Raw genomic sequence first — 13606 nt, 5'->3', positions numbered from 1 at the left:
CTTGGTAAGGCTCCTCATGACATCCTATGATCTGAAATAATCAGTTATAACTAATGTGGAGACTACATGTGGAATAGATCACATGTGGGCTTCCCTGAAGGAGGCTTGACAAGACAACTATGATCCTTTCCAGTAAGTAATCATGCCTGCAATTTTCCTTGTTCTTTGTTACTTAATATCTTTGAGTCTCAATTACTGTTGCAATAAAATAAGGGAAATCACCCACATCATGGATTTGGAAGAAGAAATGAAACATGTAAAATGGCTAGTATATGGCCATCACTCAGTGAATATTAGTTCTCTTCCCTCAAATTTTAATACATCATTTACTATATAAAGTATTACCCAAATGCCTTATAATTTATACAATGGAACAGTACTATTCCACATATGACAAACATTAAGAATGACAAGAATCAGGATTTTTTTTAACCTATAAAAAGTTGCTGCAGTTTTTCAAATAATTTTATTGGATTTAAAATTCTTTTAAGGGATATACAGATATACAACTAGTTTGATCAGCTACTAATATATTTTGGTATCCTTTTATTCTTGTACTCAAGAGCCAGTTCACCTTTTCTCCATGTTCAATACTTAGCTTTGGTAAAATTTTGCCATGTTCTTCTTCATCTGTTACTGGAGCATGAGTGCTTCCACCCTGCTTGGTATAAGCTGCTCTTTTAGTTTTCTTCCTGTGAGTAGGTTTCGTAGGACTCTTCTGTTTTTTTTCAACTTCACTGCTTACATCCCACAACATTATCTTCCCATCATTCCCTCCAGTAAGCAGCAAATAGGATTCTGGCAAAAAGCAGACCTGGGATACTCCCAAAGAATGGCCCTTAAATCCCAGTTCTTGTTCACATTTAACTCCCATCACCCTAAAGATTCGAACCTTACCATCTTCTGCACCACAGCTAAAAATATTGCCACATGATGCCACAGACACAGAGTGGGCTAAAGCAGGGTTTAAAAGCTGACCAGGTGATTGTGGGCTTTCCATCTCTTCTGTTTCATCTTCCTGCAAATTTGTAATCCAGAGTGGCCGTGCTTTCTGAAGGTTCCAGAGCATTACCTTTAAATAAGAGGAAGTTACGTAGTCAAACAGAGGTTCAGCCATTTTGCTCAACTATTATGCTTACTCCACTTCTAATAAAGTCATCAAAGTAGTCTGACAATAATTACTATGACACAGTTCCAGCAATATTAAATTTTTATTTTCTTTTTTTTAAAAGATTTTATTTATTTATTTGACAGAGAGAGACAGAGCAAGAAAGGGAACACAAGCAAGGGGAGTGGGAGAGGGAGAAGCAGGCTTCCCGCTGAGCAGGGAGCCCGATGTGGGGCTCGATCCCAGGACCCTGGGATCATGACCTGAGCCGAAAGTAGACGCCTCACAACCGAGCCCAGGTGCCCCAACAATATTAAATTTTTAAAAGTTCATATGGCACCACAATATGCCAGTGGAATGCTACCCTGGTGCCAAAACTAGGATGCCAATGGGCAGTAAGGTAGGGTTTAGAAAACAAGATCCTAAATAACTTCTGATTAACAACCCCATTACAGTGTAATCCACATTCTTAAGTTTCTTTAAGTCATTGTACCCTCATCTCTGCAAGTAAAATAGAAGACTATGAAATTTATCTTATTTTTAAATACTTCATTTACTTATTTGACAGAGAGCACAAGCAGGGGGTGCGGCAGAGGGAGAGGGAGAAGCGGACTCCCCGCAAAGCAGGGAGTCCAATGTGGGGCTTGATCCCAGGACCCTGGGATCATGACTTGAGCTGAGGGCAGACGCTTAACCGACTAAGCCATTCAGGAGCCCTGAAGATTATGAAATTTATTAATTTTAGTCTATGCCGGTTGCAAGTCAAAAAGCTGTCAATTAAATAAATGAAATCTGGAATGCTTTCTCTTTCCTTTCACACTACCTAAATTACCCATTTTAGGGGCTTACCTCAAGTCGCTATCCATCTAAGAAGGCTTTCCTAACTATTCCAGCCTACTTCTCTTTCCCATATTTAATTTCTACGCTATTAACTAACATATACTACTAGCTTGTCAGTTTGAGATTTAATTCTTCTTTTTTAAAAATTTTAAGTAGATTCCATGCCCAATGTGGGGCTTGAACTCATGACCCCAAGATCAAGAGTCACACACTCCACTGCTAAGCCAGCCAGGAGCCCCGAGATTCAATTCATCTTTGCTAATGTCTAGCACAATGCCTGGAAAAGAGCAAAAATTCCATACCTATCTGTTGGTTAATTTGACATCCTGATATATGCGGTTTTTTGTTGTTCCATACTATGATTTTGAACCTACTAAATTGATTTAAATGAAATGCTAATTAAAGCCTGTATAAAACAAAACAAAAACTTTTGTGAACTGATTTTACTCTATAATCTAGTGATTCATTTTATTCCCACAGCAACTAATCCGAAAAGGAAGATATTCTTCATATTTTAGAGAATAGAATAGCCATATTTTACCATCTAGTATTTTTATTTTTTATTTTTTTAAAGATTTTACTTATTTATTTGACACAGAGAGAAACAGTGAGAGAGGGAACACAAGCAGGGGGAGTGGGAGAGGGAGACGCAAGCTCCCAGCTGAGCAGGGAGCCTGATGTGGGGCTCAATCCTAGGACCCTGGGATCATGACCTGAGCCGAAGGCAGGCGCTTAATGACTGAGCCACCCAGGCGCCCCCCCATCTAGTATTTTTTTAAAAATATTTTATTTATATATTTATTTAAGAAAGTGCACGAGCAAGTGGGGAGAAGGGCAAAGGGGGAGAGAGAGAGGAAAAAAAAGAGAGAGAGAATCTCAAGCAGACTCCACAATGAGTGCAGAGTCCAATGTGGGGCTCGATCCCATGACCCTGAGATAATGACCTGAGCCGAAAACAAGAATCAGATGCTTAACTGACTGAGCCACCCAGGCACCCCATATTTTACCATCTAGTATTAGCCTTAAATTATGACTCACAATTTAAAATGGACACTAGAATAAGCATGACCATGTTCAGTCAAAAGCATAGATCTGAATTGATAAGATTACCACTGCTGATGATATTAAGGATTGGTTTTCTATTGAAGGTAACTTCCCTCAACTCAGCCTTCCGAAAGAAGTGATATCTGATAAAACTTACATTCTGTTTCTATCAAGGGAAGCACTGAAAACCCTTTTGGATTAGATTTATAACATTATACTAAGTGGCCAGCAGTTGCTATTTGGCTGAAGACAAAATGCTAAAAAATCGAAGTAAATTAAAGTAAAATAAAGAAATATCAGAAAATATAACAAAGATGAACAAGCACTAAAATGTAATGTGGAAACAATCTCTATAAAAAAGTCTGAACACAAGGAAGATAGACATTCCAGAATCTGCTAGTTTAAATGTCTCGGCAGGTATCCCCAAGTCTTTCTTGCACAGCCCTGCGTGATGCCTGGATTATATTTTCTATCCTCCTAAGGCATCTAAGCATAAACTATACCCAAAGTGTTTTCAGCAGATTAAACATTTTTTTGTATTTACTGAAATCATCTAAATGTGTTAACAGGCATCCCAGATTCTACCAATCCAAGAATCATTTCCAAGTACTGAAAATTCCCAGACTGTTCCTGCCTGGACATTCTCTATACCATTTTATTCTAACTGCCAAAGATTCTACAGTGTTTTACAATTTCTCAACCACTGGTTCAAGCGGTGTCACCCTAAGCAAGAAAGCAAGAGATACTAAGAAAAGAATACAAAAGTTTGGGGTATATGGTCCTAAAATATGTCAGAGGGGGAGAAAGTGGACAACTGGCAAATGTTCAGAAGAGAATGCAATCACATCCAAGTGACCGTGCTTAGGAATTTTTCCCCCTACAAAAACATTTCCTTCCACACAGAAGAATCATTTTCAAGGAAAAAAAGCCTCTTCTACCATCCTGATCCTTAAGTGTTGGTACTAGTGATCTTTCAAACTCCAGAAAGAATAACTAATGTTTGAACCATTTATTTTCAGATGTGGAAAGGAAGAGCAAAAAAAATCAATGTGTATGCCACAGAAATATATGATGGCCTTAAATTTCCAAAGGTCTTTACAAGAGAAAACTATATTTGAGTGATGGCCACTGATGTATTTATTTAATTTTATTCTTATACTTTACACACATATCTTATAGCTACTTAATAAAAATTAAACAGTCTTGGGTGCCTGGTTAAGCATCTCAGTAGGTTAAGCATCTGCCTTCAGCTCAGGTCATGATGCCAGGGTCCTGGGATCAGGCCCCACATCAGGCTCCCTGCTCAGCGGGGAGTCTGCTTCTCCCTCTGCCTCTGCCCCTCCCCCAAATCATGCTTGCACTCTCTCTCTCAAATAAATAAATAAAATCTTAAAAAAAAAATTAAGCAGTCTCAAATGTCTTAATAAATCACTGTAAGGTCCCTGCCCCTCCAAGTGTGCTTTGCTTAATTATTTAAACCAATCTAGATGAAGGATATAATTTGTATAATTTCTGTAATAACAAAGATAGGTACACTGTGTGTGGCAATAATTCAATTCCTGCTTTGAGATAAAATATTTGTTCAAAGAGAAACGCTCCCCAAATTAACCTTATAAGAATTTCCTTCTACTACTATACCTACATTCTTGGACCCTTCCATAGGCTGGCTGTTCTTAAAGTTCATTTTTTTATTTTTAAAATATTTTATTTTATTTATTTGTCAGAGAGAAAGAGAGAGCACAAGCAGGGGGAGAAGCAGGCTCCCCGCCGAGCAGGGAGCCTGATGTGGAACTCGATTCCAGGACCTGACCTGGGATCATGACCCGAGCCGAAGGCAGACACTTAACCAACTAAGCCACCCAGGCGTCCCCTTAAAGTTTAGAATCATACTGGATAACCAGGTTTTAAGAAGTAAATTGTGGAAGATATTACAGTTTCAACTTCAGTTAAGGAAAGTAATTTCCTAAAGGCATAGTTGTGCTGTCTTACCACTGTTGTTATAGCACAACCCAATACAGAAATTAACCTACAGTGAATTTTTAGCAAGTCTTGGGAGTCAAATCAATTAAGTAATCGAAATCTCCTTCTCACAAAATATTTATATCCTATACTATTTTCTAGCAGCTGTCTGCCACTCTTCTTTCCCAGAACTGGAGGCAAAATGATAAATTCTGGATGCCCATTTCTCACTAATCTGAAAAGTATAAAGTTTACTGCCATGCCTAAGTTAATGAACCAGTGACTGACAACTGGTATAGGTTAAGGATAAAAAAATGACTAGTCAAAGAGACACTGTACAATCTGTCTACTTAAAACAGATATCCACCTGGACGTGTTAGGTTTTTCTGCACAAGCAAGTAGGCAGGTTATCACCACAAGGGTAGAAAATGCAGGTTTGTTAAGGGCTTGGTCAAGTGGAAAAGGAGTTTATAGGTCATAGGATCACTGTGCACCTCAAGTGTAGAATGATTCTCAGTAGAGGAACTATACACATTTTTGGTAAGACAATTTTTTATTGTTTCGGGACTGTCCCAGCGCTTTAAGACAGCCCCTGGTTCTGCCTACTAAATACCAGTAGTCTGGGGGAGGGTAACAGCAGTCATTATGAAAACAACAACAACCAGCCTCATTTATTTCTAACTTATGAGGGGGTGAAGAGGGTAGAGAAGGGAGTAGTAAATACTGCTGGCCAAAAAGGCAGAAAGTCAAATCTTTGATGCTGTTAATGGAATCATACTCTTGAAAGATACTTACACAGTTAAGAATGTAGATTAAATGCCTAGAACAGTGCAGGGCACACAGTCATGAATCAACAATGGTTCTTTTTCTAGAAGTCACCTGTTCCCAAACCAAGAACTTTTTCTACTACATTACTCATGATATCCTGCTTGATACTGCTGGTGTCACAGAAAAAATATACAGGCTTTGGAGCCAGAGAGACTGAAGTTTGGAATCTCAATTCAGGCAGCTATGTGGACACTTATTTTAAACCCCAGTCTCATTTCGAAAAAAGAAAGAGTAACTATCAGGGAGTGATTAGAATAAAAACTAATATATGTAAAGCACTGGCAAGTACTAAGTGCTCACCAAAGAGAAGCCATGATTATTCTCACTCCAGTGATACAAGATTTACTTTTAAGAGGAAGTACATCTGCTATGGGAAAGTTCAAGCTCTCTGAAAGCTCCCCTTTACTAAGCCAAAATCTGGGGGTACCTGGGTGGCTCAGTCAGTTAAGCGTCTGCCTTTGGCTTGGGTCATGATCCCAGGGTCCTGGAATCGAGTCCCATGTCGGGCTCCCTGCTCGGCGGAAAGCCTGCTTCTCCCTCTCCCCACTGCTCGTGCTCTCTCGCTCTCTCTCAAATAAATAAAATCTTAAACAAAAAACCAAAATCTGCTTCCCTAGGACTTCTATTTAGACTAGCACATTCCACTTTTTCCTCTCATGAAAATCAAGAATTAAACACTTCCATTTACCCCACAAAATGGAGTTTCTAGATATATCTACTCTCCTGATGGCTTTCCTCTGAATTTGGTCTGTTTGTGATGTTCCTCTTAAAACTCACTGAATGCAATGCTCTGACCTTGATCACCAATACACAATACTTCAATTGATGTACCACAGAATTTTAAAGTAAGAAAAAAATCCAGTTCCTCATTAAAAAAAAAAAAAAACAAAACAGAGTTTGTAGAGAATGGATGATAACGTCTGCCTTCAGCATGCTCTTTTGTTTAAAAAGATATTAAAATCGGGGCGCCTGGGTGGCTCAGTCGGTTGAGCGACTGCCTTCGGCTCAGGTCATGATCCTGGAGTCCCGGGATCGAGTCCCACATCGGGCTCCCCGCTCGGCGGAGAGTCTGCTTCTCCCTCTGACCCTCTTCCCTCTCATGCTCTCTGTCTCTCATTCTCTCTCTCTCAAATAAATAAATAAAATCTTTAAAAAAAATAAAAATAAAAATAAAAAGATATTAAAATCAAATATTCAAATTCCCAGTTTATCACTTTTAAGCATAGAGAAAGGAAGGCTAAAGGATAAATGATTACTTTGTGAATGAAACCTTCTAGGCTTTCTCAAGTTAGCATTAAACATGCAGCAGAAGTAAGGCTTATGATTCATACATAGAAAAGACATGTCAGTAGAGAACAGAAAATGCAAAGATATATTTAGCCTGATCAGTAATCCGATCATTACCAAACCCATTTAGAAATTACCCAAGTACTCTCTGCAAAGCATTACCTGCATATCCAGTCCACATGATACCAGGCTCTGAGGCCTTTGAGGCCGAAAAGCTACAGAGGAACAGATATTGGAATGTCTCTTCAGTGATCTGCTAACTTTCTTATTTTCCAAGTCTAGGATTTTAATTGCCCCGGAGTCATCAGCAGAAGCCAGCAGGTTTTCAGTTTCATTCAATGAGAGACAATTGATTTCTTCTTCATTCACATGAAATTGGTCCAAGGAACCTTTGAGGGATCTGACATCCAGTAAGCTAATGGTTTCTCCATGTGATGCATAGAGCTTGGTGGGGCAGGAGGGAGAGAATAAGACACTGGTAACATCATCAGCCCCTTGGAAGCGTGTATGTCCTAAAGGAGTCCCATCTTCACCCCAGGCCATGAGATCACCGCCCTCTGCTCCAGAAGCCACTAACCCTTCTTGACTTGCATTCAGGCAGAGAATAGGAGAAGAATGTCCACCAGTCCACTTGACTGCCATTATGGCCCAGGAGACTCTGTGAAGAGGAGGGGGGAAAAACTATAATCTCTTATTTATGAACCTGATGGTAGCAGACTAATGCAATACGCAGTATTTCATTTAAATATTTTTAAAAGATATCTAAAAAAACTTAATTTTAAAAAAGACATTTGAAGATCAAGTCTACAAAAGACTAGTTGGACACAGGATTGTGGGGTACCTGGCTGGCACATGCATAAATAGGCTTTTTTTTTTTAAGATTTTATTCATTTATCTGACAGAGAGAGACACAGCAAGAGAAGGAACACAAGCAGGGGGAGTGGGAGAGGGAGAAGCAGGCCTCCTGCTGAGCAGGGAGCCCAATGCGGGGCTGGATCCCAGGACCCTGGGATCATGACCCGAGCTGAAGACAGACACTTAACGGCTGAGCCACCCAGGAGCTCCATAAATAGGCTTTCTTTGTAATCACAGACGCAGGCAAACCTGGTCTTCCATCATTTGATGTGAAGCCCACATAAGAATAAACATAGGGGCACCTGGGTGGCTCAGTTGGTTGTCTGTTTTAGGCTCAGGTCACGATCCTGGGGTTCTGGGATTGAGCCCCATGTCTGGCTCCCTGCCCAGCGGAGCCTGCTTCTCCCTCTCCCTCTGCCCTCTGCCCCCCATTCTCTACCTCCCCCTGAAGTAAATAAATAAAATCTTTAAAAAAGGGAATAAACATTATATAAATTAGGAAAAATACTTTTTAAAAGAGAGCCGCTCAATCATCAGATTCTATCTTTTATCTGAACGTTTTAGAGAATGAGCTCTGGAGCTAGATTCTCTAGGTTTGAATAGCTTTACTACCTATTATTAGCTTGGTGACTTTGGGCAAGTTGCTGAACTTCTCTTGTGATTCATTTTCCTTCTCTATAAAATGGGGGGGGTAATAATAATAGCATCATTTTATAGGATCATAGAAAATTAAATAATATATATAAAGCACATATAATAGTGCTTGGTACATAATGAGTGTTCAACAAATATTACCATTATCACTTTCTCTATTTTTTTTTTAAGATTTATTTTTTAAAGTAATCTCTACACCCAATGTGGGGCTCAAACCCACAACCCTAAGATCAAAAGTCGCATGCTCCATTGACTGAGCCAGTCAGATGACCCTCACTTTTCCTATCTTTATTAGGCTGGTCAAAGCGGCATCACAGATCTACACCAGTGATGCTCCAAGTTTGGCCTCCAGATCGGCAGCATCACCTTGGAACTTATAAATATAAATTGCCCAATACCACCCTGGACTAACTGAATCAGAAATGCTGGGGTTGGGGCCCAGCCATGTGTTTTAAGAAGTCCTCTGGGTGAGGCTGATGTATACTAAAATTTGAGAATACTACACCAATAATCATCCAGGGATTTGGTTAAAAATGTAGATCCTTGGGTTTTACCACCAGAGACTAATTCAGTACATTATTTAACCTTATTCTCAACACAACCCTTCTGTTTAGTATTATTCCATTTTAAAGATAATAAAACTTGAGTTTCAGAAATGTTAAATAATTTGATCAAAGTCATCTGGCCCTTAGGATTTGTACATAGGATCCAATATACAGGGATCCCAAACTTTTAAATAACAAAGACCATTTTCTAACAATTCCACTTGACAATAGTTTTTAACTTGTTAGTATTCTCTGAAAGTACAGAAAATAACCAAAAGCCACGAATAATTCATTACTGCTTTTAAATGTACTCAGCTATTTTTATTATTTTTTAAAGTTTATTTATTTATCTCTAGACCCAACATGGGGCTCAGATTCACAACCCTGAGATCAAGAGTCACATGCTCTACTAAGTCAGCCAGGCACCCCATACACACTTTTTTTTTTTTTAAGATTTTATTTATTATTTGACAGAGAGAGAGAGACAGTGAGAGAGGGAACACAAGCAGAGGGAGTGGAAGAGGGAGAAGCAGGCTTCCCGCTGAGCAGGGAGCCCAACGCGGGGCACAATCCCAGGACCCTGGGATCGTGACTCAAGCCAAAGGCAGACGCTTAACGACTGAGCCACCCAGGCGCCCCTACTCACACATTTTTAATTACCTTTTTACCCACTTACACTTCACAGTAGTATTTACTGTACTTGTGTACTTACGTACTTTTGTACTTATGTACAAAATTTAGATTTCCTGATATACTAGGCATCCCAGATTTATACAATGAAATTGCCACATAATTCTACCCTGCCTCGACTGCCTGTTGGGTAAAGCAAAAAAAGGAAATAAGGGCAATTTATATAACTCGAACTGTTCAGACAAAAGGAAGCAAGCAAATCTACCTGAACAAATTTAATGTTTCATTTCACAATACAAGGGAGAATTTCTCTAGTGAGAAACTGCCATAGTTGCTTTCATATTTTCAGATATGATACCTGAATTCAATCCAATTGTACAGATAAATTTCCTAATATTGTTTTGAAAAATAATTTAAAATACTGGCAATTTGCCTAAAGTTTCTATTCCTGACACAAAGCTTATTTCCTCCCATTTTTAGGCACTCACACATACACAAAATAACTAACTAGACTGCTAAAAAACCTCTAATCTTTCAGTAATCAAAGTAACAGAGGGGTGGGGGAGTAACAGAAACATGGTCACAAAATCATATACAGCAATTTTCATAAAGACGACAAAATGGGAAAGACAAAAAGATACTTTATTTCAGCAGAAGCACTGAATTAGAATACAGAGGAAACTAATTAGAGATCAAAGCAAGTAAGTTTTAAAGGAGAGGTTTAGAGAGGAAATGACTCAGAGAGGTAAAGACAGGGAACTCTGGTGGTTTGATTTTTGCTGACAAGTAATGAAATAGTAGTTAATTTTCTACCATAAAAAAGACTTTTGCCAAATGTTCAAGATAAACCAAGAAAAAAGGACACTTAGCACAATTTAAAATGAAAGGTATTAACAATATTTAGGCCTAGGGACTGCCATCTGTGGTGACTACTGACTTGCCATATAATATAGATAATATACTACCTTAAAATATGAAGTTTGTAGTAACCATTGAAAAAGCCACTTAAGTTACAAATTTTAACTCCTTTCTTTAGAGATCTGATCACTTATTTCCTACGTTAGTTTTAGTTTTTCTACAGTGAATCAACTTTAAAGTCCTGAAGTCTGCCCTCTACAGCTTTAGGATTTTGTGTGCATAGAGGTTTTGGATCCCTACTGGGATTTTAGGTTTTATCTAAGACAAGAATGAAATAGGGTTTCTCGTACTTCTGTTTCTCCACATTATCTACCCACAGGGGACCTAAGTAAATGCTGACTGGCAGACAAAGTTTTAGCATTTTCTTCTGAATATAATTTTTTTTAATGGAAAAGATTAATTGAATTTTAAAGACACATTTGGTTAAGCTCACCCCAAAGTGTGAGAAATTAGGCAATAAATGGATTTTGTACTTAAAGGAACTATTATAAATAACAACACTGTTCCCATAAAATTTTCCATAATGGAACCAGTAGTATCTATTAATCTCACAACAAGGTCAGCTCTACCTTCACCTCTTAAACAAATTAAACTTCTAATCTCTACATCACATGGATAATATTTACTGATCACCAACCTAGTCAGAAAAATAAAAATGGAGACCATTATCTTATGCAGACTATTAATCATTGAGTCAACCAGAGCCCCCCAAATCACGTTTAGTCTACAAAATTAAAATTGTTATTACTTAAAACATACCCAAAGACCACCATCAAAAAGTATTAAACAACAGACTGCTGTGGTAGAAGGCAGTGGGAAAAAAATGTAATTAAATCTGGGTTAAATGAAAACAATCTTTCAGAAATGAGTTGTCAAGCCACTGTTTCTTGTTTTTCTCTTACTGGGACTGGAAAGCCTACCAGAAATAGGTAAGTGCCATTATCTCCATATTTAGGTATCAGGTCAACAAACTTCTCTTCTCATAGGTAACATCTAAAGGGTAATGTCTAAAGCACAGCAATTAATCATGTCCTATTGTGAATTACTCTAATTAGATAATAGATTCCTTCAACACCTAATGAGATCGTGGAGTGGGCAGGGAAAGGTAGGGTATCTTGAGAGCAGTTTTAGAAAGGGTGGAGGGCAAAGATGGAAGTTCTGAACAAAGGGCAAGAGGGTACTAAACATGGGGGAGGGGCAAGGTCGGGAGGGTGATCTGTAGAAAGAAAAGGACCTAGTCATAAAGAAAATCTTTTCCAGGGGCGCCTGGGTGGCTCAGTTGGTTGGCCAACTGCCTTCGGCTCAGGTCATGATCCTGGAGTTCCGGGATCGAGTCCCGCATTGGGCTCCCTGCTCAGCAGGGAGTCTGCTTCTCCCTTTGACCCTCCCCCCTCTCATGCTCTCTCTATCTCATTCCCTCTCTCAAATAAATAAATAAAACCTTAAAAAAAAAAAAGAAAAGAAAATCTTTTCCAGGGCACCTGAGTGGCTCAGTCGGTTACGCATCCGACTCTTGATCTCAGCTCATGTCTTCATCTCAGCGTGGTGAGTTCAAGCCTTGCACACTGAGCATGGAGCCTACTTAAAAAAAAAAAAAAAAAAGATTTAAAAGAAATTTAAGTGCCTTCCCAGACAAACCTGGACCTCCTTCCTTGGAGGTCCTATAGCTGAAAGTTGAAAAATGAATAATAAAACTCCCTAGCCTGAGATTACACTACCATTCAAATAATATAAGGTAATCATTATCACTATAGTAAGTATAAGTCAACTTTTCTTCACATGTTTGGGTTTCCCAAAGTTGGTCTTGATGTGGAGAAGCTGGATAGCAACCAAAATGATTGAAGGCCTATGGCATCAGCACTAGTAAGGAAAGAATGCTGGGAGAAAAAAACATCTGGGAAGAAGGGACTAGCAAATAATAACCAAACACCATTTACCAGAGGGTTGAGAAGGTAGTTGCTGTTGTTTTTAATGGAGAACTAGAAAGGTATTATATACGGCAGGGGAACTACTGGAAAGGTTTCTTACTACATAAAGGCAAGGCAGTGGAGTTAACTACTAAGGAAATCTGTGAACCCTATAATTATCTCAGAGTTGTTTTGAAAATTATATAAAACCCGAGCAAAGGACCCTACCACAGTGCCTTGTTCACATGACGGTTAGTATTTTCTCTCACAAAGCATTCTTTAAAGGCGGTCAGAAAACTTTTGGCCACCTAGGAAAATGCAGTATGACCAAATAATGCTTAAATTCTTTCTCTTCCAAGAAGTCATCTATAATTATAACCTCCACATCATTCTCCCTATTGGAATGTCTAATTATATAAAAACACGCTGCCTTGATCCGCCCACTAATCGGGTTAGTAGGAAAGACTGGGAAAGGCTACATTTTGTCCAAAAGAATGGAGTACTTAATCAGCAATTACGTGGCACTTTCAGGCTATCTAAACATTTGGGCGGGGGGTGGGGGGAGACTTAAATGACCTTACTTGCCAAATACACGCTAGGACACATGTTCTGATTAAGTACCACTACCAATAAAGAACAAAAAGGTCTGACCAGGAGAAGACGACCTCAGCTGCCGAAAGTAAAGGAAGAAGATCCAATTCAAGCCGAAGGTGGCGGAGCTAGGAACTGGCTAGCAAGGAGAGGGAAGTCATGCGTTAGGTTGGAGTCTGAAACAGAGACATGACACGGGGAAACCTCACAGGGAAAGGGGCCCAAGAAGGCCGACGCGAGAGCACTAGATCAAAAAGAGGAAAAGGCACCGGAGGACAGCCACAAAAGCCACAGGGGCCAGCCTCATACCTGCGCTTCCCGCTTCCCTCCTCGGCGCCTCGTGATGACCTCACCCGTGGGCGCCCAATCCTCTGTCGGGTTGGGCGCGGGGAGCCTCAGCCAAACAGTCACATCCGGGGCCGAGAGGAACCGCGAGCGAG

The 13606-nt window shown here is 39.4% G+C and overlaps 1 protein-coding gene across 3 annotated transcripts; it reads right to left on the bottom strand.

The window, feature by feature from the left end:
* Positions 1-331: 331 nt before the first annotated feature.
* Positions 332-13534, bottom strand: WDR53 (WD repeat domain 53). 3 transcript variants are annotated; one of them, XM_027586541.2, is made up of 3 exons: positions 13227-13421; positions 7229-7724; positions 332-1072 (listed from the first exon to the last, which is right to left on the bottom strand). In XM_027586541.2, the coding sequence occupies exons 2-3, from the start codon at positions 7706-7708 to the stop codon at positions 476-478; spliced, it is 1077 nt and encodes a 358-aa protein (XP_027442342.1). In that variant the 5' UTR covers positions 7709-7724; positions 13227-13421; the 3' UTR covers positions 332-475. The 3 variants fall into 3 exon arrangements, with proteins under 3 accessions (XP_027442342.1, XP_027442341.1, XP_027442340.1); XM_027586540.1 differs by lacking the exon at positions 13227-13421 and adding an exon at positions 12150-12211; XM_027586539.1 differs by lacking the exon at positions 13227-13421 and adding an exon at positions 13476-13534 and having other exon boundaries at positions 333-1072.
* Positions 13535-13606: the final 72 nt, after the last annotated feature.

This window comes from Zalophus californianus, chromosome 1 (assembly GCF_009762305.2).
Source record: "Zalophus californianus isolate mZalCal1 chromosome 1, mZalCal1.pri.v2, whole genome shotgun sequence".
NCBI classification, from domain to species: Eukaryota; Metazoa; Chordata; class Mammalia; order Carnivora; family Otariidae; genus Zalophus; species Zalophus californianus.
The sequence above is the reverse complement of the archived record's forward strand: the minus strand, read 5'-3'. Positions and strand labels throughout refer to the sequence as shown.